The 24,917-nt window shown below is 36.6% G+C and overlaps 1 protein-coding gene across 1 annotated transcript in view; it reads left to right on the plus strand.

Moving 5' to 3' along the window:
• Nucleotides 1-23,365, plus strand: part of spir (spire type actin nucleation factor) — a 699,692-nt gene extending 676,327 nt beyond the window's left edge. The window contains exons 10-14 of the mRNA XM_067151497.2: nucleotides 605-834; nucleotides 8,060-8,197; nucleotides 9,754-9,855; nucleotides 10,273-10,574; nucleotides 22,581-23,365. Of these exons, the coding sequence (XP_067007598.2) occupies nucleotides 605-834; nucleotides 8,060-8,197; nucleotides 9,754-9,855; nucleotides 10,273-10,574; nucleotides 22,581-22,764 (956 nt within the window). The 3' untranslated portion in view covers nucleotides 22,765-23,365. The remainder of the gene's footprint in view (nucleotides 1-604; nucleotides 835-8,059; nucleotides 8,198-9,753; nucleotides 9,856-10,272; nucleotides 10,575-22,580) is intronic.
• The last annotated feature ends 1,552 nt before the right edge of the window (nucleotides 23,366-24,917 follow it).

Below are 24,917 nucleotides of genomic sequence, written 5' to 3' on the forward strand. Positions count from 1 at the left end.
GACTAATATAAATATGTATGTTGTAAAACTTTCACATCTTTCATATCATAACAAGAACAAATGAAGGTTTCCAGTTAGTCCCAGATTTAAAGTACAATAAATTTACAGTAATGTGTGTGGAGGAGAGAAGCAATTGAGGTGTCCTGTCCTTTTGAAATGGTGAACTTAGTAAAACAAAGAATAGTGGACTAGCTTATACAGAACTGGAAGTTCCTTGTACTACAGATCATAGAAGCAGTTAGCAATAGGTGATACTGCCCCATTGACAGCTTGAAAGATATATCTGTAATTATCTATTTAAGAGAGTGGGAAGTAATGCCAAACTTTAAGAGTTATCAACTTTAAAAAAAAAAGGGAAATATGAAGGCAGTTCACTCATACTTTTTTTTATTTTGTGTAGTAGTCTGTAATGGTTCAGCTACGGACAGATAATATTTCTGGATTGAATATTAGGTAGAACTAAACACAAATCTAAGGAAGACAAAATTACATTGACCTATCATTACGAAGATATAATCTAATCTATTGCTACCAAATAATTTGCTCTCTATTTCTTGTATATTTTGTTTTCCTGTTGATTTAATGCAAGATATTTTTAATACAGCTTACGACCTAGCAACCCAGTGCCCGACTCGGCGTGCTTCAATGCGGAGGCACACTATTGTGTCATGCAGCATAGAGAGTGGCAGTCAGTCTCTTCCTCATTCTCGCCCCCAGTCACGTGGACCTACGCTATCTTCTGCTAGTTCCGAGACAGACTCTGGTAATTTGGGATGCACACTGCCAGAAATGTCGTGGTCACGCAGTTCCTTGCAGGACGAGCTATTGCACTCGGTAAGTTTACATTGGTTATCCTTATTACCCAACCACCTCCTTTGCATTAATACCTCTTTCTAAAGTTCTTTGCCTAATTTTTGTCTATTGTTATATTCATAGACATGCACATAGAAATACTTCAGCTGGGCTAAGTGGCTCAGATGGTTCCAAGTTGGCAGGTTCAATGCTGGCTCAGTCCAGTGGTATTTGAAGATACTCAGATAAAACAGTCTCGTGTCATTAGATTTACCAGCACATAAAGAAGTCCCGCAGGACAAAATTTTGCCACCCTAGTGTCCTAGAAAAACATACAAGTAGTTAGTGGGATGTAAAATTATTATTATTATTATTATTATTATTATTATTATTATTATTATTATTATTCCTTTACTTCATTATTTAAGTCATGTCAGTTAATAAAATATTATACCACATGTAGCAAAACAAACGACACTGAGATATTATTTAATCGCATTGGTCCAGTAAGTTTTTCAAAATGTGTACCATCACGTGCCACACACTGTTCATAATGTTTCTGAAGATTTCTGAACATGTTGGTGAACAAAGGTTGCTGTGAGGACACAAAAAATTATGTTACCTCACATAATTCGGGAATATTTGTTGGTGGGTTATCTATCAACATGCCCCATATGTAAGCACCTGGAGCCATGAGATCCAGGAAGCAGGAAGGGTATGGGAGTGAGACGATCTTCAGAGTGTCATTGCGGAAGGGTAAGGGACTGCCCCCACAGTGTGAGCTGTAACTCAATCTCACTGCCTCCATTGTTGACAGAGGAGTATACTTTTGGAGCAACAGAAAGGGCACAAAGTCTGCACAAATGGGATAATATGATCTCTGTAGACTACCTTGTCTGCTGTTTTTGGATTCTATGCAACATCCTGGATGAAATAAGGACTCATTATTCTTCATTTGACACAGAGCACCACATCATAACCCACGCACTGTGTAGTAGTTTCTGTATAATGACATCAGGTCGTTCAAACTCTAAAAACTGAGTTGTTTGCTGGTTGATGTAGCGATCAAGGTAAATATGGGTTTCATCTGAAAACCATACATTGCAGAAGAAATCTGGATCCTGTTACTGATGGACAATGCTCAGCTGCAATACTGTAATCAGGCTCACTCATCCATTTCTGTTAGATGCTGAGAAAAATATAATAATAATAATAATAATAATAATAATAATAATAATAATAATAATAATAATAATAATAATAATAATAATAATAATTGTAAAAACATGTGCTAAATTCTGTGTACACATTCCTAATAATTGTTGAAATGTTTGAAATATTCATGATGTATCCCTCCTGTGCTTCATCTCTCCTCACTAGTCCAGAGTTGGTCGGAAATTTTAAGCATAATTGGTTCATTCCCCTCGCACGGGGGCTTGGTGTATGTGCCGTCTTAATCTTCATCATGATGCGTGGGTCGCCTACGGGCGTCAAATCAAAAGACCTGCACCAGGCCTCTCCGGAGGCCACACAACATTTCATCTCAGTCCGGAGTTATTCATCCATTCATAAACAAATAAAAATATAATCAACAATTAAAAGTGTCATTTGATAGAATCTGATGATGTTCTTTCAAGAATGAAACATGTCATTATGTTTTCAGTTAAAAGATACCTTTTTCAGGTATTTTCTAATTTTATTTACCCAGAAGTAGTTTCAGTGGACTGAAAAATCTCACAATTATAGTTTGTTGTAGACTACGCTTTGGGGACTGTTAATAGCTATAGGAGAACTCGTCCGTGATTTTTGTTTGTGGTGACGGTTCTTGGATGCTCTGTTGTCCCCTTTCTTTGACATACGACTGATTCCCACAGGACAGAACTTGTTAATGACAACTAACTTTGTTCTGTTATTTGGTGCCTCCTTATTAAATCTCTCCTCATACTGTTCTTTAATGTGAAGTGAAATCAGCCCATTCTGACACCCCCACTCTATATGGCAGCAAATAATATTCCACGAGAACCACCTTTTGTGAAAATCATAATTGTAGAAATTAATAAAACACTGAATTCACAATATGCCAAACTATTACATACAATAAATAAGTAAATACTGCATTGCTATGGAATCATACAGCAGATTAGGAATCTCATTCCTTGTCATGTCAAATTGGGATAAAATCATTAGTTTTATTGTTAGTTCTCTAACTGCCTTCTTTCCTGAAAACGATGTTCAGTTTCAGTGTCGTTTGTTTTGCCACATACCATTCAACCATTGTAAACTAAATACAGTAATACCTTACCCAAGTTAAAGGCAAACTGGGGTATTTTACAGGGTGGTGCACAAACAGTTGGGTGAAAGTCCTCAATCTTGAACTACCACCGTCTAGCATATTAAAACTAAAACAGATTATATTTGAAACAATGTAATTTTAAAGCTCTTCAGTCTGTTGAACACTAATTATAACACCTCTAACGCTATAATATACCAGTAAAAAAAACATTTAATAGTGTTTTTTAAAGGTGCATTATGGTAACATAGGTGTTACAATTAGTTTTTGACAGACTGAGAGCTTTTAAGTTACATTAACTGAGTTGACACTGAAAAATGCGGCTCCCTTCTTAACAAAATATGGTATATTTGAAACACTCGTGGAATCTTCCAAAATCAACACCACTAAGTTCAATTTCACCTCCTTTGAGCAATGCAAATATTTTGCACAGTTTTAAGGCCAGGTGTGAGCTCGGAGACAATCTTTGGGAGGAGAGACAGTGTAAATAGTAAGGGGAGGAGGGAATAAGGTTGGAAAGATTTCATAAACCAATTTAATTATTACTTTTAATAACATATTTTTTAATGAAGAGAAATAAATACTTTTGATATAACATATAACCATCTCTATTTAATCAACATACTAGTTCAGGATGAAATTTTAGGATCTTACTTGGACTTTACAAGAGAAAAATGTGTCATCAATTCTTGCCCTTTGAAAACTCTTATCTTATTTTACTAGCAATAATTGAAATTATATGAAAATGAATGCTTAGTCCAGTCGTCTGCTCTTTGTTTAATCCAAATCTAAACAAAGATTTGAGATGTCAGAGGGAGGGGAAACATGTAGCAGAGTGTAACCAGGTGTGGAAGGTGGTGCATACACACAATATGGGTGTCATCACATTTTTATGTTGGAGATGAAAGGTCAGAACCCATTAAAGTTAAGAGAAGTGGACCTTTGATTTTTAGTATCTCCATAAATTTTATCAGGAAAAGTGTAACCTTAATTTCAACAATAAATTTCTCTATAGATTAAAAATGACCTGGATGCTGTGTGTATAACTGGATTTGCAAATGACCAAGCAATTACAAGCTGAGATTTACCTTCTGCTGTGAGAGCCATAGAACTTCGCCATGATTTACTTTTTAAAATTGGACTTGCCATTTATGTGAACTAATGCAGTGCTATAAGAATTTCCAATGGACACTCCATCAAGAAGATATTGTCTTTAATGGCAACACAATTAATGTTATTGGAGTTGGAGGGAGAATTAAATATCTGGGCTGCCGCATATCTCATGAAATAATATCTGACAGACGCACACTAACTTATTTTAATGGTAGTCTTGAAAACTAACAGTCTCTCCTTTATCGAAGCCTAACCAGAAGCTATTGATAATCAACCAGTACTTCTTCCCAATGCCAATCTTCCCTTTACAAATAGCACCTCTTTCTAAAATTCCATTTGTGGTATCTAATGGTATAGATTCCATGCTTAAAAGTACCGTTTAAAACATAAATGGGCTTCCAGTGAATGAATCTACTCAAATGTTATATTCACTTTGACGTCTAAGATGTCTAGACAATTTAAATTGTACATGGGAAAAATATCTTCAACATTTCCCCATAAATTTATGACTTTCATATTCTTCAGTCTGTCAAAGCTAATTTATGAATGAATAAATAAATTGTAGAAACTACATAAAAAAAGATAACACACGATAACAGAATTATACCTGAAAAAGAAACAACTTCAAAACTTATTTGTAGTTACAAACTGCAACAATTGTAAAGTTTAGTTTTTCTTTATTGTTATATTTTTTAACTGATCAGTAAGCTGTATGACATTGCATTTCCTGAATGGACAGCCTTACTTTATTTCTGAATAAAGTTGTTTCTCTCTAATTATTATTATTATTATTATTATTATTATTATTATTATTATTATTATTATTATTATTATTAAGCACTATGTAACTTGATTCTGTATGATGCAGTTGGTTCTTAATGGATTTTAAAATAATATTTCCTATATTCCTAAAAAAAAAAAAAGCACAATATCCCCAAAGGAGCAAAACAGTCATCTTCATACAGGCCATGAAGACCATTGGAGTCGTGGAAAGTAAGGCTTCCACTATTTGAAACCTCGGCACTTGGTTGGGTAGACTGGTTAGCTCTAAACCTGAATGCCTTTGCCTCCAGGAATTAACCTAATACTCATTTTTGGAGTAGGCTGAGCGAACGTCAAGGCCATGTGTACCTCCAGAATTGGAAATCGTGTTTCTCAAATTTTTAGACTTCCTTATGAGCAGTTGAACCCAAGGTGAACCAAGCACACTTTTACCGCTTTAGCCAGGCAGCCCCCCCTAAACTAATTATTTATTACATTGCATTATAAAATATAACATAAAAATTACTAAAATAACCATTACCTAATTGATAATACCACAGAAGGCAATGCCTTCTGGGTGTTGCCTTCTGGGTGGTATATTATATACATTTAAACAATCTACAGTCTGTATGTACTTTTCATTTTAAAAAGTTACTGCAGTGATACAATATTACATTCATTTCAACAGTCTATATTTACCCATCATTAAAAAATGTGTACAGTGAAACAACTTATTCTAGATTATATATTACGGTATTTCAAAATTTATGCAAAGTTATCTAACCTAAAGTTTTCATATTTACATAATATTTAAAATCATTAAAATTTGCATAGAATATAATCAAAAATATTGTGACATGAGATTCATATGGGGTAAGGAAAACTATTGATGGGGCGTGAGGGTGCTATACCTACATAAATCAGTGATTCAAAGTATTTTGAAGGGAAAATCCTAAAGCTAAAGAAGAAAAGGATATTTTTTCAGTCTTCTTGATTCATTATTAATTAGTTAAGTTATTGACAAAGACAGTAAATAATAAAACTCAAATAATTAACGTCATGTTAGGTACAGAGCAGTGTTGTGCTAACATGCCATGCTCGCATTTCTGACAGAAGCTTTCAACTCTAAATGCAAATTTCTAAATTAAACTACTCAAAATGTTCATGAAAATCGGCACAGAGATTAAGGAACATGTGATCTTTTAGATGAAAAGAGAAAATTTGAAGTGTATAAGGCCCTTAACATTTATAATAGATCATTATTTCATCTTAAAACAAGTATTGTATGAGTGAGCATCAAGGCCATGTGTACCGTACATACAGAAGTGGAAATCTTGTTTCTTAAATTTTTAGACTTCCTTATGGTCAGTTGAACCCAAGGGGAACAAAGCACACCTTCACTGCCTTAGCCAGGCAGCCCCCCTGAACTAATTATTTATTACATTGCATTATAAAATATAGCATAAAAATTACTAAAATAAAACTCATGTATTACATTTAAACATCATTTCAACTAAAGTAGGCCTACTATAAATTCATTTCTATATAGGGCTCAATTCACTACATCTGCCTGGGCAATGTGTTGTAATGATTAGGACATCCCTGCCACAGCACTGGTTCATGGGTATTCCCAGTATTCAAAGGTATTCTCTCCCTCCTCTTCCTTCTCTCATGAGAACTGCGTTGAAAGCTGAGCTGTCTTACAGTTCTGTTGTGATTCATTGGTGTTACCTAATTCTTGATCTGAATAAGATGGAAGTCTTAGTAGTTATTTGGGAGATGCTTTTATGGTTTATTGTATAACTCACCTCTGTTACCTACTGTTCAATACAGAATGGTTACAAAATTATGGAAGTATGTTTCTGCTAATCAAGATCTTAGGATACTTTCTATACTTCAGTAAACTGGTATGTATTTTAACACACATGTGAACTGATACTTTGACTTTTACAAATTTTTAGAAAACTATCATTTAGTATAATTTTAAGGTATACATTAACAATGAAATTGGCATTTTTGGACAAAAATGTAACATTATATTTATCTGTATAAAAGTTTAGCTTAATCTTTCAAGTTATTAAAATGTTTGGTTTATGAGAATTAGAACTGCGTTTAAAATGCTTATACATGGACTTCTGAAAATTAGTTGCTGCTGAAATAAGCATTATGAGTGGCAGATTTCAACTATATTCCATTCTTTTTCTGTTTTTTTAAAACTCAATTTTCTACATACCTGAGTAGTCAAACAAGCAAAATTTACTTCAAATATTGAACCATCAACCTCAATTATATCTTGCTTTAATGGTTATGAAATTGTGGATGCTTGGTACTCGAACTGTTGAAATTTTTTGGTACATAATGAAGTTCTTTTTATTAATTTGAATGAGCCAAAGGCTCATATACAAGAATTGTACAATACAATTTGGCAAGCATCTACAGTTTTGTTTTCAAATTTATTAATGAAAGCTACAGTAAATTTCATGCCAAACATCAAATATGTATGGCAGAACTAGTTTCACGAAAGTGTTTTGCGAATAGAGGCACTCTTCCTGATGTTATGACTGTAAAAAATGTATTATAACTTTCCAAAATAATTATATTTTCCAGAATGTAAAGTAAACATTTTAAAACACACAGATCCATTCGTCTAGCAGTATTTTATTCACAACTTAAAAGCAACCAGATTAATTGAAAAATGTGACTTGCTTTTTCAGCAGTGTGAAAGCATACTATAAGTGACATGAAGAAATTTTAATTCCCTAATTTGAAGAATATGTAAATAAAATAAATTGTTCAAAACATTTTCACCCATCATTGTTCAGTTAAACTTTAAAAGAATAGACTAAGGCTGACTAAATTTGGTTTTACTGAGCTAGTTGGCTGTGTAGTTAGTTTGCAATTGTGAAATGATGGATTTGAATTCCATTGTCAGCACCTTGAAGATGGTTGTCCATGGTTTCCCTTTTCCACATCAGGCAAATTCTAATCATTAATATGTTCCATATTTTACATTTATATTTTCACTACTATTTCTCTACTACCAGTATTACAATAATTTGACCCAAATTAATAAAGATTTCTTTTTGAATTGAATTGTTTTAGAAAAAGTGGCAGCAGGCAATGGAGTGCCTATCTTTGACGTTAGAGGAGATAGTTCATATCCGTAGTGTACTGACCAAAGCAGAGTTGGAGAGTTTGCCTGTTGAGGGCCACGTCAAGGAGGATGTAGAGAAAAGAAAGGTAAGAAACATTTGATGCTAACAAGCAGTTTCTCAATTATAACAATATCTTCATGAATGTTTGGTAACACGTAAAAGTTAATATTCCTACTTTTTAATTTTTAAAATCTTAGTTATTAATAATTATGTTAACTGTGTTTTATATTTTCAAGTGTCCACTTTTGTTACGGTAATATGCTGTTACTCCTGAAGCTTAAAATATGAAAGTCTTGCAACAGCATTTTACAGGTGGATTGTATTATGTAGAAGCAAGTCAAGATTGAGCTGTTGCATAGCTGTAACATGCCCAGTTTATGGCTACCATTACCCTTTCAGTTACAGGAGTGAGTCCCATTATTACTCTTCTACACAAAATTTACTTTAATACCTCTCCAGATCAATAACAAATTTTAGTATATTAAAAACATTATTATAAAATATGTCTTGACCTAGATTCATCTTCTTGTTTCCTGACCACATCTGCACCTTTTATTTAGGCATACCCAAATTTACTTGGGGTTGACATGTCTAGTTTCATCCAACTGATGTTAATGCAGCGTTTTAACGTTGGCATCTAATGTTACATTGCCAGTTAAAAATTTCATCCTTTTTCCATATTGACTCAAATTTAAAATTATAATGGTTGGGGAGATCCACCAAATCAATACAACCTTACAATCACTCTTCGTGATCAGTTATATTTTCAAGAAACACAGTACATATAATTGATCACTAGGAGTTATAGTAAAGCTGTATTGATTTGGTGGATCTCCCCAACCATTATAATTTTAAATCTAAAGTTACGTCAGTAGTGTTATTGGACTAGCATCTCTATGAACATTTCTGTTGTTCATCTGTCTGTAAGGTCTTCAGTTTTGTTTCATTATGGCGGAAAAAGTGTTAAAATACTAGCAATAAAGCAAACAGTGTTGTAGGAAGAAGGAAGAGTCAACTGATAAGTTGATGGCAAATTATGGAATAGGGGTACTGTACTGCCCACAATTTTAAGAAAGCTGGAGGATTTTGTACAGAATCTCTGGATGTTCTTGTAGAATGAATGTGTCATTGTATCACTAACATGTTTCTTACAAGTACACTATACTTTTCAAAGTTTTATATTTTGTGTTTTGATGGAGTGGAAAAACTTAAGTTATATTAAATGAGTCAGCACTGAAAACAAATGGCTTCCTTCTGAACAAAAAATAAATATAAAAATAGTAGTTGTAAGCTTTCATTCAGGAGGTTGTAGATTCAACATCTAACAGTCCTCAAAATCAAATGGTTTCACATTTTCATATCTGGGAAATGCTTTAAGGCCATGACTGCTTTCTTCCTAATCCTTTTCCGTCCCAGTGCCCCCAAAAACCTCTCAAAGTTATTGCAATGTTCACCTTCAGCCAAAAATAAAAAGCAGTACATTTAATTGTTTTTAAGTTTTGTTGTTATATGTCAGCTAAAGTGTTTTGTTTATATCAGGTATTACAAATGAGGTGAATGTTCACAATTCCTTCTAAGTAATTACCAATTTTTAATACATTTAGAAGTCCCATAATGATAGGTTATCTTTTATTTTTTCAGGTTTGCTTCCTATGTTTGAAAACAAGATTTGGAATCTTTGGTCCATGGGGACAGCTTTGCAAGTTGTGCAAGAGAACTGTTTGTGCTAAGTGTCATTCAAAGGTTAGTATGGCTCTTTACTAGAAAATGAATTATTGTATTATTCAACACAAATTGAATAACTAATATTTCATGCATAGTTTCTTTTGTTATGTAAGAAGAAACTATTTTTTAAGAAAGTTTATAACTATGGTATATATATTATGTTCCTGTATAGAAGGTGTCCAGAAACTGATTTGTAAGAAAATAGTATGTGAATTTGTAAGTCCATTTATCTCTGTTAAAATTTTGCCCAATGTTTTGATTTCATCTGAATTTACTGTTAAATATGAGCATCCGGCAATATCATATTGGCAGTTTCAGAATGCCTGTATGTTCAAACAAGAGAAAACTATGTTTTGCATGTTTCAATTTCATTTTGATGATTTCTGTATTTCTGAAAACAGTTAAAATTTTCTTTTTAAACATTTCATTCTGTAGATGAGGATCCCAACAGAACATTTCTCCCGGGTACCGGTATTTGCTTTAAGTCCTGGACTGTCCTCTCCAGAAGAAGAAGTAAAGGAGTCATTTCCCAGGTCACTTATGAATCGACTCATGGTTCCTGAAATGGTGCGTAATAGCGTGGGCAGTGCTCCTTCCAGTCCAAACCTGACACGAGGAGAATCTATTTCAGCCCCACCCTCGGGCATGTGCTCGAGCATGACTGATAGCATTGAAGGGCCTCAGTCCTTGCCTGCAATGAGCCCAGCATCTACTTCAACCAGCGCTAGTGAGAGGAGGTAAGTGTTGATAGATCTGTTCAAAACCATTCTATAACTTACAAAATGTTCTCTCCTGAATATTCTCTATTCTGTTCTTGATCCCTGAAGCACTGTAACTTTGAATAGAATGCAATGGTTTGCTGTTTTCAGGTATCCTTTTATTTCTAGTTTAAATTTTTTCTGTCGTTTCCTATCTTCACACCAGACTGATGATGAGGCTGTACCTTAATTAAGGCCATGGTCACTTTTCTTTCCAGTTCTACTGTAGTTCTGTTCCATTCCATTGTTGCCATAAGACCTGCCCAAGTTGTTGTGACATATAGACAATAGCAAATGGTATTTATGATCTGAGCTACCTCTCTACCTACAGCAATGAAAAGAGCCTTCATTGCATGGTATATATATAGTCCTCCTGGCAGGCTGACATGGAGAGAGAGTAACATGGCATGATATTATTATTGCACACTAAAGAGAAAGAATTAAAGTGGCCTGCAAGTATATGTGTGTCTTACAATATGCTCTTTTAGACAGTAATTACAACCTCCTCATCAGGTACACAAATATATAGGTTATGCCCACGTGGTGAATTAATGAATTAATTAATCAATCAGTCAATACTGATCTGCATTTAGGACACTCGCCCAGGTGGCAGATTCCATATCTGTTGCTTTCCTAACCTTTTATTAAATGATTGTAAAGAAATTGGAAATTTATTGAACATCTCCCATGGTAAGTTATTCCAATCCCTAACTCCCCCTCCTATAAATGAATATTTGCCCCGGTTTGTCCTCTTGAATTCCAGCTTTATCTTCATATTGTGATCTTTCCTACTTTTGAAGACACCACTCAAACTTATCCGTCTACTGATGTCATTCCACACCATCTCTCCACTGACAGCTCGGAACATGCCACTTATAATACCAATATAAATGTCTGTTGTTGGACATTATAAATTTTCCAGCTAACTCATTCCTGGTTGCCAGCGTTTTGCCCCAGTGTGCTAAGTTGGGCTCATCAGTTGGTAAATAGCACACCCACCAAGACGCATGGCTACTGCATACCGTGGAGGCCATCATCATCATCATGAAAAGTTTTCATTCCCCTCCCTGAGGGAGAAAGGCGGACCACCTAGAAGGTAACGCCTTACTGCGTAAGCTACATGAATCCACCGGCAGTGCCAGTGCACTGAGAGACTTTGTCTCATTACCAAAAATTGATGCCTGCCTGGCCATCAGATGATATAGATGTTGATTCCCATAGGGAACCTGAAATATGTGTCTCGAATGAGTAAATTTATAATACCAATATAAATGGTCCATTATTGGACATTATAAAGTAGCCTACGCAGTGACCTCCACGGTATGCACTAGCCATGCGTCTTGGTGGGTGTGCTATTTACCAACTGATGAGCCCAACTTAGGACACTGAGGCGAAACGCTGGCAACCAGGAATGAGTTAGCTGGTAAATCTCAATCTGAAGATGCCCTTAAATAAAGGGGGAAACATGTCCCTATAATTTAAAATCACTTTTCATATAATGAATAGGTGGAATAAACAAACATTTATATTTCATTGACTTTATTGTACAATTCAATACGGACCAAAATACGAGAATTATAACATGTAACATACCACTTAGTTGAGCAGCTTGTCTCCTTTCTCCCAAGTCTTCCCAGACCAAACTCTGCAACATTTTTGTAACGCTACTCTTTTTTTCGGAAATCACCCAGAACAAATCAAGCTGCTTTTCTCTGGATTTTTTCCAGTTCTTGAATCAAGTAATCCTGGTGAGGTTCCCATAACTGGAACCATGCTCTAGTTGGGGTCTTTCCAGAGACTTATATGCCCTCTCTTTTACATCCTTCCTACAACCCCTAAACAACCTCATAACCATGTGCAGAGATCTGTACATTTTATTTACAATCATACTTATGTGATTTCTCCAATGAAGATCTTTCCTTATATTAACACCTACGTACTTACAATGATCCAGAAAAAGAACTTTCACTCCATCAACACAGTAATTAAAACTGAGAGGACTCTTCCTATTTGTGAAACTCACAACCTGACCTTTAACCCAGTTTATCATCATACCATTGCCTACTGTCCATCTCACAACATTATCGAGGTCATTTTGCAATTGCTCACAATCTTGTAACTTATTTATTACTCTGTACAGAATAACATCATCTGCAAAAAGCCTCATTTCTAATTCCACTTCTTTACTCATATCATTGATATATATAAGAAAACATAAAGGTCCAATAATACTGCCTTGAGGAATTCCCCTCTTAATTATTACAGGGTCCGATAAAGCTTCACCTACTAATTCTCTGAGATCTATTTTCTAGAAATATAGCAACCCATTCAGTCACTCTTTTGTCTCTAGTTCAATTGCTCTCATTCTTGCCAGTAGTCTCCCATGATCTACCCTATCAAATGCTTTAGATAGGTCAATTGCGATACAGTCCATTTGACCTCCTGAATCCACGATATCTGCTATATCTTGCTGGAATCCAAGTTCAGCTTCAGTTGAATAACCCTTCCTAAACCCGAACTGCCTTCTATCGAACTAGTTATTAATTTCACAAATGTTTAATATAATCAAAAAGAATGCTTTCCCAAAGCTTACATGCAATCAGTGTCAAACTAACTGGCCTGTAATTTTCAGCTTTATATCTATCACACTTTCCTTTATACACAGGGGCTACTATTGCAACTCTACTTTCATTTGGTATAGCTCCTTCATGCAAACAGTAATCAAATAAGTACTTCAGATGTGGTACTGTATCACAACCTATTATCTTTAGTATATCCCCCAAAACCTTGTTAATTCCAGCTGCTTTTCTAGTTTTCAACTTTTGTATCTTACTGTAAACGTCATTGTTATCAGAGGTACATTTTAATACTTCTTTAGTATTACTCACATCCCATATCTGGACATTATCCTTGTAATCAACAATCTTTACATACTGCTGACTGAATACTTCTGCCTTTTGAAAATCCTTGCATGCACACCCCCCCTTGTTCATTAATGATTTCTGGAATGTCCTTCTTGGAACCAGTTTCTGCCTTAAAGTACCTATACATACCCTTCCATTTTTCACAAAAATTCGGATGACTGCCAATTATGCTTGCCATCATGTTATCCTTAGCTGACTTATTTGCTGGACTTAATTTCCTTGTAAGTTCCTTCAATTTCTCCTTACTTCCACAGCCATTTCTAAATCTACTTCTTCCCAACCTTCAACTCCTTCTCTGTCTCCTTACGTCTCTGTTATAATATAATGGATCTTTACCATTCCTTACCACCTTTAAAGGTACAAATCTGTTTTCACATTCCTCAACAATAGCTTCAAACCCATCCCAGAGTCTGTTTACATTTTTATTTACAGTTTTCCACCGATCATAGTTAAGTTTAAAAACTCCCTCATGCCTGTTTTATCATCCATATGGTACTTCCTAATAGTCCTAATTTTAAGACCTTCCGTTCTATCACATTAATATTTAACTATGACAAAAACAGCTTGTGATCACTAATACCATCTATTAATTCAGTTTCTCTATAGAGATCATCTGGTTTTACCAGCACCACGTCCAGAATATTCTTCCATCTATTTGACTCCATCATTTTCTGAATCAGCTGTCCTTTCCATATTCCCTTATTTGCCATTTGTTGGTCATGGTTCCTGTCATTTGCATTACCTTCCCAGCTGACATATGGTAAATTGAGATCACTTACTACAATCACATTCCTTTTCATATCATTTCCCACATAGCTGATTATCTCAGCAAATAATTCTGAAACAGCATCAGTGCTACCTTTTCCTTGTTTGTACACTCCAAAGACATCAAGTTGCCTATTATCTTTAGAGATGAGCCTTACACCTAGAATTTCATGTTTGTCATCTTTAAGTCTTTTGCAGCTTACAAATTCTTCTTTCACCAGAATGAATACTCCCCCTCCTACCATTCCTATCTTATCTCTACAATGCTTCCACTTACTTGTGCCTAGCTCCTCACTTTCATCTATCCTATCTGACCTCCCTTGGTCAACTCTTGTTCTTTTCCGACCCCGACGCTATTAGGTTTGCGAGGGCTAGGGAGTCATCTTCACGCCTTTCATGGCCCTTGTCTTCCTTTGGCTGATACCTTCATTTTTCGAAGTGTCGGATCCCTACCATTTTTTCCTCTGATTAGTGTTATGTAGAGGATGGTTCCCTAGTTGTACTTCCTCTTAAAACAATAATCGCCACCACCACCTTATCTCTACGATACACACTCCTCAGTTCCGAGAGAATATTTCTGCATCCGTTATATAATTTCTCAGCCATGATTCAACTCCTGTTACAATATCTGGTAAGTATATATCTATTAAATTACTTAATTCTATTCCTTTCTTTACAGTACTTCCACAGTTCAACAGTAAAATTTTTATGTCATCTCTACTTGATTTCCAGATCCCTGTACCCTTATCACCGCTCCGTAGACCACCCATTTCCCTGAATGAGTACTTTTGCCTTTTGAAGATCCTGGAATGTCCTCCTTGGAATCCTAACCCTTCTAAACAAATTTCCTAACATTTATGTACCACTGCAGTTGAAGTGAAGGCCATGTGAACGCAGATCCCTATCTCCTACCCACCCATTAGGATCTAGAAATCTCGCTCCCAGTTTCCCATATACCCATTCCATGGTCTCATTTAAATCCTCAATCATCTTCCAGTCAGTATCTCTCCTACACAGTATTCCACTGATAAGAATCTCAGCATCCTTGAACTTCACATCCCCAGCTATGTTGGTTCTTGCAGCTGCTTGCCTTACGTTGTTGATACCAACGTGAAACACTACCACCTTCTCCTTTCCCTCCTCCTTCTCTTCTACTTTTCTCAACATCTTGTGGTGTACTATCGATATACAGGAGATCGATGTGTGTGTTGTAAGATCACAGAGAAGATGATTGTTTTTTATGCTTTGGATGTAATGGCGACTGTCAATAAAGAGGTTGTTTATTTCGTATAAATCGCTAATTATACAGTACATTGGCGCAGTCGGTAAAATCCATTGGTTAAATCCGTCAACTAAACCTTCAGAAAATATTAAAATGGAAAGAAGCAGCACTAGCCCTATACCAATTTTCGATGTAAATGGAGATGTCACCAGCCTTGCTTCTAGATGGAAAAAATGGAAACGTTCGGTCGAACTGTATATTGCCGCAAAAGGAATAACAGATTCTGCTAGAAAACAGGCAGTTTACCTGCATTTGGGTGGAGAAGGCTTGCAAGACATATTTTATTCCATCCCTGAACACAACACTATTCCTACAGGTAAAGCTGTGCATGAATATACTTTAGAATTGTTAGATAAACATTTTTTACCGAAAAGCAATCCGCTATTTGAGCGGCATATTATGAAGTCTATGAAACAGGATGTTAGTGAAACATCTGACGCCTTTATATCTAGGTTGCGTCAACAAGTTGTCAAATGTGATTTTAAAGATACCACAACAAAAAAAGAATTAGAGGACATGTTTATATGTGACCAGTTCGTAGAGGGTTGTAAATCAGCTGAAGTCAGAAAGAGAATATTGGAAAAATCCTCTGTCACAGTAGACGATTTGGTTGACATTGGACGGGCTCACGAAATGATAAACATACAGACATCACATTTTAGTAAGGACGACGGTTCTGAGCAAGAGGTGTATAGTATGTCGAATAGGAAGAATTATGGGATTTCACAAAGAACTATTTCCAATAGTGATAAAAACACTGGTGCTCCGCCGAAAACTAGTTATAATAGTTATCAAAATAGAGGAGAAAGGAAATGTTATCGCTGCGGGGAAACAAATCACTTAGCAAGAGACCCCCAGTGCCCTGCAAGAAACATCGTTTGCCAGGCTTGTCATTTAACAGGGCACTATCGGAAGTGTTGTAGAACAAAAAGGACATATACGTTAGAATCGGGGGAGTCAAATGTTGATGACGAAATTTCGTACGTGGGCAACGTCAAATATGAAGTCGGCCCTGGATGTAGTAGTGATTTAGACTACACCCTTCTTACAAATGACGAAAAAAAACGGGAGACAACGGGGAAGACCACTTGCCTATTGTCAGGGGTACCCTTCGTTTTTATTATTGACTCAGGATCTACTTGCGATGTTATTGACCAAGGAACTTGGAAGGAATTTGAAAGGAAGCAGGTAACCGATAAAGTAAAATTACTAAATAGTTCGAAAAGACTTTTCACTTATGGTAGAACCGATCCGTTGGATATTTTAGGAGAGTTCGAGGCGGACATAACGCATTCCAATAGAAAAATTAGTACCACTGTTGTAGTTATTAAAGGTAGGGGACCACCTATTTTGGGACGTTCCTCGGCTACAAAACTAGGAATATTACAAATTTCTGAGCACGTTAACCAGACGGTGGTTTGTGACACATCGAGGGTGGGCAAAATAAAGAATTTTCAGCTTAAATTACCAATCGATCCGAAAGTCCCACCAGTTATTCAACCTCTGCGGAGGGTGCCATTGGCATTAAAACAAAAAATAGCAGAACGTATCCTTGAGCTGGAGCAAAATGACATAATTGAAAAGGTTGAAGGACCGTCAAGATGGGTTTCCCCTCTTGTACCAATTCCAAAAGGTGACAGCGTTAGATTGTGTGTCGATATGCGAATGGCAAATAAAGCTGTACTAAAGGCTAGTCATCCATTACCAACCATGGAAGACCTACATCCTGAAATTAGTGAAAGCAAATACTTTTCAAAGTTAGATGTTAGGTCAGCTTTTCACCATGTGGAGCTGCATCCAGACTCACGGGAGATTACCACATTTAGCACACATTTAGGCTTATATAGGTTCAAGCGGCTAATGTTCGGTTTGAATCGGGCAGCTCCTGAGTTCCAAAAGATAATGGAGCATCTGATAAGGAACAAGATTCCTAAAGGAGTTTACGTATTTATTGATGACATTCTGGTGTATGGGGAAACTAAAGAAATACATGATTCAAGATTAAAAAAGGTTCTTGAAGTTTTTCGCGAGCACGGTATTGAACTGAATGAGGAAAAGTGTGAATATGGTAAAACTTCAATTAAGTTCTTGGGTCACATAATATCAGCTAATGGCATTAGGCCTACCAAAGACAGAGTGGCGGCTCTGAAAAATTGCAGAAGACCACAAAATGTGTCTGAGCTGAGAGGTTTTCTAGGCCTACTGAACTATGTAAGTAGATTTATTCCGAACATATCAAACATGACAGAACCACTGCGACAGCTTACACATAAGTCTGCACAGTTTGTATGGAAACAAGTACACCAAGAAGCTTTTAATAAAATAAAAAAAGTACTTACATCTAGTTCAGTTTTAGGATATTTCAACCCCAAGGACGAAACGATAGTGATGGCAGACGCTGGCCCAAAAGGACTTGGTGCAGTGCTGATACAACGGAACAATGAAGGGATCCCACGCATAATTTGCTATGTTAGTCGCAGCCTGTCGGATGTCGAACAACGGTACTCTCAGACGGAGAAAGAAGCACTTGGGATTGTCTGGGCGTGTGAGCGTCTAAGGATTTTCCTGACGGGTAAGCAGTTTTGCCTGTATACGGACCATAAACCACTAGAGGTAATTTTTGGGCCTAGATCAAAACCCTGCGCGAGAATTGAACGTTGGCTTCTGAGACTCCAATCTTTTGACTTCCAGGTTAAGTATGTAAAGGGGAAAAATAACATAGCAGATCCTTTATCACGGTTAAGTGAGAATTCAATCGGTGAAGCCGAGAAGGACAATTATCTGATGCACTTGGCTACGTATTTGGCACCAGTTGCATTATCTTTGGAAGAAATAGAGCAAGCTTCAAAAATTGATCCCACTCTAAAAAAGGTCCGGTCACATTTACTAACAGGGTGTTGGGATCGTAATGACGTTGACCTCCTTCCATTTCGGGCGATGATGTCACAATTATGCGTCATGGACAATATATTACTGAAAGAAACTAAGTTGGTAATTCCGAAAAGTTTACAAACTAGGGTCCTTAGTTTGGCACACGAGGGTCATCCGGGAATTTTGGAAATGAAAAACAGACTCAGATCTAAAGTATGGTGGCCTGGAATGGACAAAGCAGCGGAACGGACAGTGAGAACATGTCTGGGTTGTCAGATTACCAGTAAACCCGAGAAACCCGAAAAAATATCTCCGACAGTAATTCCTAAAAAGCCTTGGGAACGAATAGCTGCTGATATTTTGGGTCCTTTCCCTAATGGGGTACAACTATTGATCGTGATAGATTATTTTAGCCGTTTCATGGAAGTAACAAGACTAAGTAGTACTGACTCTAAAAGCATAATAAAGGCCCTAGATGGTATTTTTGCAAGATACGGGTATCCTGAGGTTCTCTCAACAGATAACGGCACGAACTTCGTCAGCGCAGAGACGGAAAATAACCTGCAACAGTGTGGAATTCATCACCACAGAGTTACCCCGTTACACCCACAAGCAAATGGCACAGTGGAAAGACTGAACCCAGGGATAACTCAACGACTACAGATTGCCAATGCCATGAAATTAGATTGGGAGTTAGAGCTAAACAAGTACCTACTGATGTACCGGAACCATGAGCACCAGACTACAGGAGTTAGTCCGGCGGAGTTATTTTTTAACAGAAAATTGAGGGACAAAATTCCCGGTCTGGCCCCATACAAGACAGAAAAAATATTAGAGGAGGTGGTGGAACGAGACCTTATTCAAAAGTTTAAAAAGGGAGAATACGCGGACATTAGACGTGGGGCCAGAGAAAATAAATTATCAGAGGGCGACAAGGTTTTGATGCGTAACCCCAAAGTAAACAAATTTTCAACTACATTTGGACCCACACCCTTGAAAGTCATCAAGAAGAATGGCAACGCTGTGACAGTAGAGACTTCGGATGGTAGACAAATAACTCGCAACTCTACCTTCTTCCGGCCTTTTCACGAGCTGTTGTCTGTGGACGAGTCAGAGAGTGTGAAAGAGCAACCAGAGGAACCAGAAGAAGAAGAAGAATATCAACCAGAGAAGAAAGAAGAAGAAGGAAGTCAAGAATCGGGACCGAGACGAAGTCAACGGGAGAGGAAACCCCCAGGATTTTTGTCAGACTATGATTTAAAGTAAAAAAAAAAAGGGAGTGATGTAGTGTACTATCGATACACAGGAGATCGATGTGTGTGTTGTAAGATCACAGAGAAGATGATTGTTTTTTATGCTTTGGATGTAATGGCGACTGTCAATAAAGAGGTTGTTTATTTCGTATAAATCGCTAATTATACAGTACACATCTGCCTTAACCTAATTCCTGGGTAACTCTACCCTGGCTCCCTTTCCTCCACACACTTTCCACACATGTCCCATTTGTAATTCTTGGCTTTCTAGATCAGGGCTGCTATCTAACCTCAGATACCTCATCACGTGGATTTTGCTCTAGCGCCTGACACTCAGGAGCCGTTATCAGCTAAGTTCGTACCGGTACACGATCATTGTGGCAGGATATTTTGCCACACTCCCTCTGCTTGAGCTTTTCAAAACTAAGGATTTTCACTTTCCTCGAGCTCAGTGTATTGTGAACAGAATTATAGGCTCAGTGATATTGAATGCTCATAATGCTACTGTGTGCCCAGTTTATAATCGGTTCTAATGCTATTTTGAACACATGTAATATTTCTAACATCCTAAAGATAAAATAAGTGACTAATATTATTATAAAAGACGTACATCTACTTACCAATATTCTAATTATCATATCATTATGATGGAAGCCCATATCCTATTGTATATGCAGGAGTCACATGCACATATCACCACTTCACTTGAAAGTTTCATCTTAAGATGATTCAATTTTCTATAATTAAATCACGTAGAACATATTGAGTACGCCAAGTTATTCACGACTACTTTAGAATTAAATGATACACTAGCTTAATTAATAATTTTTATACAAAATTCTCAAAGAAACAACTCAAGTCCTGTTTTTAACAAACTTCATCTGACTATCGCAAGCTACAGATTACAGATTGGGCAAAAGCATCTTTTTTACGCGGGACTCCTGGAAAGAAAGTCTTGTCTATCATTAAAGAATATACTGGTAGAACATACTGGGCACACAAAGTTATACATGACTCTTTTAGAATTCAGTAATACACTAGCTTAATATTAAACATTTCATTCCAAGATCAATGAATCAAAGGTGAGCGGGACTTGCGACGACATGAAGCGTTCAGCTCTACGAGCCGAGTGACAGAGAATTTAGCCGATGACGGCTCCTGAGTGTCAGTCGCTAGACGGAAGTGTCAGTTGTTCCCACTACCCTTAAGACTGTGGGGCATCTCTGTTTCTCTACACACCAACAGTTAAGTCTGAAGGCCATTTAGAGTATCAGGATATATCTTGTTAGTCCCACTCTTCTCTTCATCAGGTAATATTTTGCCAAATTCTTCTGTTCTCACCAACTTGATTACATATCCTTTCATTTATGGTCATCGAACAAGTTGACTGCATGTTTCAAGCCAAATAGCTGTTTGCTTGCATTTGGGAGATGGTGGGTTTGAACTTCACTGTCAGCAGTGCTGAAGATGTTTTTCCGTAGTTTCCCATCTTCACACCAGGGTGATGATGAGGCAGTACCTTAATTAAGGCCTGGGTCACTTGCTTCCCAGTTCTAGTTCTGTCCTATCCCATTGTAGCCATAAGACCTGCCCAAGTTGGTGTGACATAAAGCCAATAGCAAATAGTATTTATGATCTGAGCTACCTCTCTACTCACAACAATGAAAAAGTCTTCATTTCATGGTCTGTATAGTCCTGAATATTCTCTATTCTGTTCTTGGTCCCTGTACTGAAGCACTGTAAATTTGAAAAGAAAGCAATGGTTTGCTGTTTTCAGGTATAATTTTATTTCTTCTGTAGGCTATTCGGTTGTCCAACTACTGTGATGATATTTACCTACCTCCATTACGAAAAATGAAATGGCGTATGGCTTTATTGCCGGGAGTGCCAGAGGACAAGTTTGCGTCGTTCAGATGCAGGTCTTTTGATTTGACGCCTGTAGGCGATCTGTGCGTTGTGATGAGGATGAAAATGATGATGAAGATGACACATACACCCAACCCCAGTGCCAGCAAAATTAACCAATTAAGGTTGAAATTCCCGACCCTGCCGGGAATCGAACCCGGGACCCCTGTGACCAAAGGCCAGCTCGCTAACCATTTAGCCATGGAGCCGGACCCTCCATTAAGATAATTTTCTAATCAGATATTTATGTAGGGCCATCACCTGACTTCATGAAATGCCTGTCTGGAACGGGGTGTATGGATATTAACATCAAAAGCAATAAGGATGTGAATTTTCATTCCAACATATCCCAAATCCGTTAGTGATTACAGTTGGCTAACACACCCCTTCTTGAATAACATTGATATAGTTTGTGAAATTTTCTTTTCTATATTCCTGAACATTCTGTTTAAAAAGGGTAATTTAGCTGGAAGAGGTGAAGAGGTTGAACAGGAAAGAAGTGAAAGTTAATCATTCACCAGTTGATCATTATTAGAGAATATAACATAGTAGGATTAGATCATAGCTAAGTTATTAGGTTAAAACATTTAATTGATACCTTAAGATATTAAGTTGTAGATAATTTAGTGTATATTCACCTCTTCATGTAGGTGTATGTATTGTCGGACAGAATAGCAGGCTTCATAGCCTGAGTCCTGCCATATAAAACAAGACAATAAATAATAATAATAATAATAATAATATCGTCCATGTTGTTTTATCATTTATGCTTTCGTTTGTTCTCTTCCATAGAGAACTTGATGATTTTCTCTTGTGTACAACACTGTATATATGTACTAAAATATCTTGGTAAGCTTCAGTGCACAACCACAAATAAGGTATGAGATTATGAGTTAAATTCTATCTGGGTAATGAATAAAATATGATGAGCAAAAAAAGAGTATAGTCCTTGCAGTAATGGATTCCTTTCTTTGTTCTGTTGCAGGAGTAGGCTTAGTCGTTCTAAAACGGTTGGCCGACCGGAGGTGAAGAAAGAGAAATTGAAGGGTCTGCAGATGAATGTGTGTCACGACTGCAAAACAATGGTGATCCAGATTATCAAATCTTCACGCACAAATCGCACAAATGCTATCCGCAATCTCACCCTCAATCTCTCCCCTGTGTATTAGCAACAGATTCCTTTCAAATGTCTATATTTGTAAATACTCTCCAATGACATGTATCCTTGAGATAGGCAGTATTGTTCAACATCATCTTATGTACTCAGCAAAATGTTACTGGCTGTCATTGACCAGGAACTAATGACTTCAAAACATACCTCAGTCCCAATAGAGAGACGGTAAGCTGTACCATAATATAAAAACCATGTGGTAAAATACTAATAACAATGAATCTGCATTTAACATGTAGCAATCTACCAGAGCAAGAACATCGAGAAATTTAGAAGTTGCTTCTAAATATCATCCTTCGTGTATTTGGTCCCATTGAATGATAAAATTTGGCGTAATTAGTTGGCCTTTCCTCTCAAATGCATTTTCTTTTTTGTTATAGGTAGTTGAAAATTAGGTATTTCATAAGTTATATTTACTTTTATAACCTCTCTGTAGCCTCTTTAACTTTCAGAGATATATTTACCAACTCCATCTTGGAGTACATATCTAATGTCTTTGTCGTGATGCATTCTGTAGTAAGTTTCTTTTCAAAATTTATAAGACAGGGCAGGTTCCTTGTCATCGTCATCATCATCATCATCATCATCATCATCGTCATCATCATCACCACCACCATTATCATCATCATTGATTCTCCACTCTAGCAAGCATAAGTAATGTCTTTGTCATAATATATTCATACAAACTTTGTTTTCAAGATTTTAAAGATAGCAGGGCAGGTTCCTTGTCATCCTCATCATCATCATCATCATCACCACCACCACCATAGATTCTCCACTCCAGCAGGCCAGGTGTGGATATGAACGAGTCTCCTCCATAAACTTCTTTCTTGGCACCACTTCTCTTCCAGTAACTTCTTCCTGGCCAGATCTTTTTCTGTGTGCATCCAGCTGTTTTTAGGTCTGTCTTGCAGTCTTTTTCTGGTAATTTTTCTTCCAAAGTATGTCTTGGGCTTTCATATTCATTCCATTCTCACAATGTGGTCAAACTGTTTCATTGGTTCTAGAATATCAAGCATACTATGTTGTAGCCCTAGTTGGAGGTGGACTGATTTATTTCTAATTTTATTCCTTCTGGTCATCTATATGTTCGACCCAAGGAACTTAATTCTTGTTGTTCGTTGTATACTGTTGACCCTACTAGTCAGCGTTGCAGCTTCCAGTCCATAGGTCAGGTTCCTTGTGCTGAAAATAAAATAATGTTGATGATATTTCTCCTGTGGGACATACGATAACGTGATAACTACCATATGTTTTTTTTTCTTTTTCTGTTTTTGTAATATGTTAGACATTCTCTTTTAATGGAATGTATAAAAGTATGAGGAATTATTTATGCTGAATATTGCATTTAGAAATGTAATGAACAAATCAAATTTATTTTTCCAATAGGAATTTATATTAGTTACGTAAAATTTAGGTAACATAATTAAAGCAAGCATATATGTGTGTGTGTGTGTGTGTGCGCGTGCGCGTGCGCGCGCGCGCGCGCGCGCGCGTGTTTATACTAGCCAATATTCATTTATTGTGAATGTGGAAAACATCTTCTAAATTTCAATAATGTTTTATAGCTTAACTGTAAGAAGCAAGATAAATGGCATTATAATGTTTGCTCACATTTAATTTTGTTGGGAGGAAGGGACTTAAGTCACCAGTATCATACAATTATATAGGAAATAGTAACAGAGTTACCATTCAGATTTTCTTTGCTTTAAAAGAGTCTTAAAATCGATGTCAAATGATTCTGCTTCATATTAAGACCAGTTTGTACTTGAGGGATGTATTCATAATGGATTGCCATAGAAACTTCTCCATTTATGATTGTTGTTTGAAGTTAGTCAAATAATTTCATTAGCTGCCAAGAGCAAGTGTGTGCTCACTTATCGGTCAAAGCTTTAGTTTTATTGCCATATTTGTAACTCTCAAGGATATCCCTACTTTTGTATGTCTTCCTAAATGGAATGCCTTTGTTTGAGTTTAGATGGGAAATTGCAGTAAGGTACCGTATGTTACACATTTGTTATTGATGTGAATAAATTCCTTACTTAGAAGAAGTAAAAAAAAAATGGCAACCTATCTTCAGAGTTCCTTTAATTCATGCTTTTTCAAGGTTCTTTACTTTTTCTCTTCACAGTTCTTTATTTATTTATTTAT

Source organism: Anabrus simplex, chromosome 7, assembly GCF_040414725.1.
Source record: "Anabrus simplex isolate iqAnaSimp1 chromosome 7, ASM4041472v1, whole genome shotgun sequence".
NCBI lineage: Eukaryota > Metazoa > Arthropoda > Insecta > Orthoptera > Tettigoniidae > Anabrus > Anabrus simplex.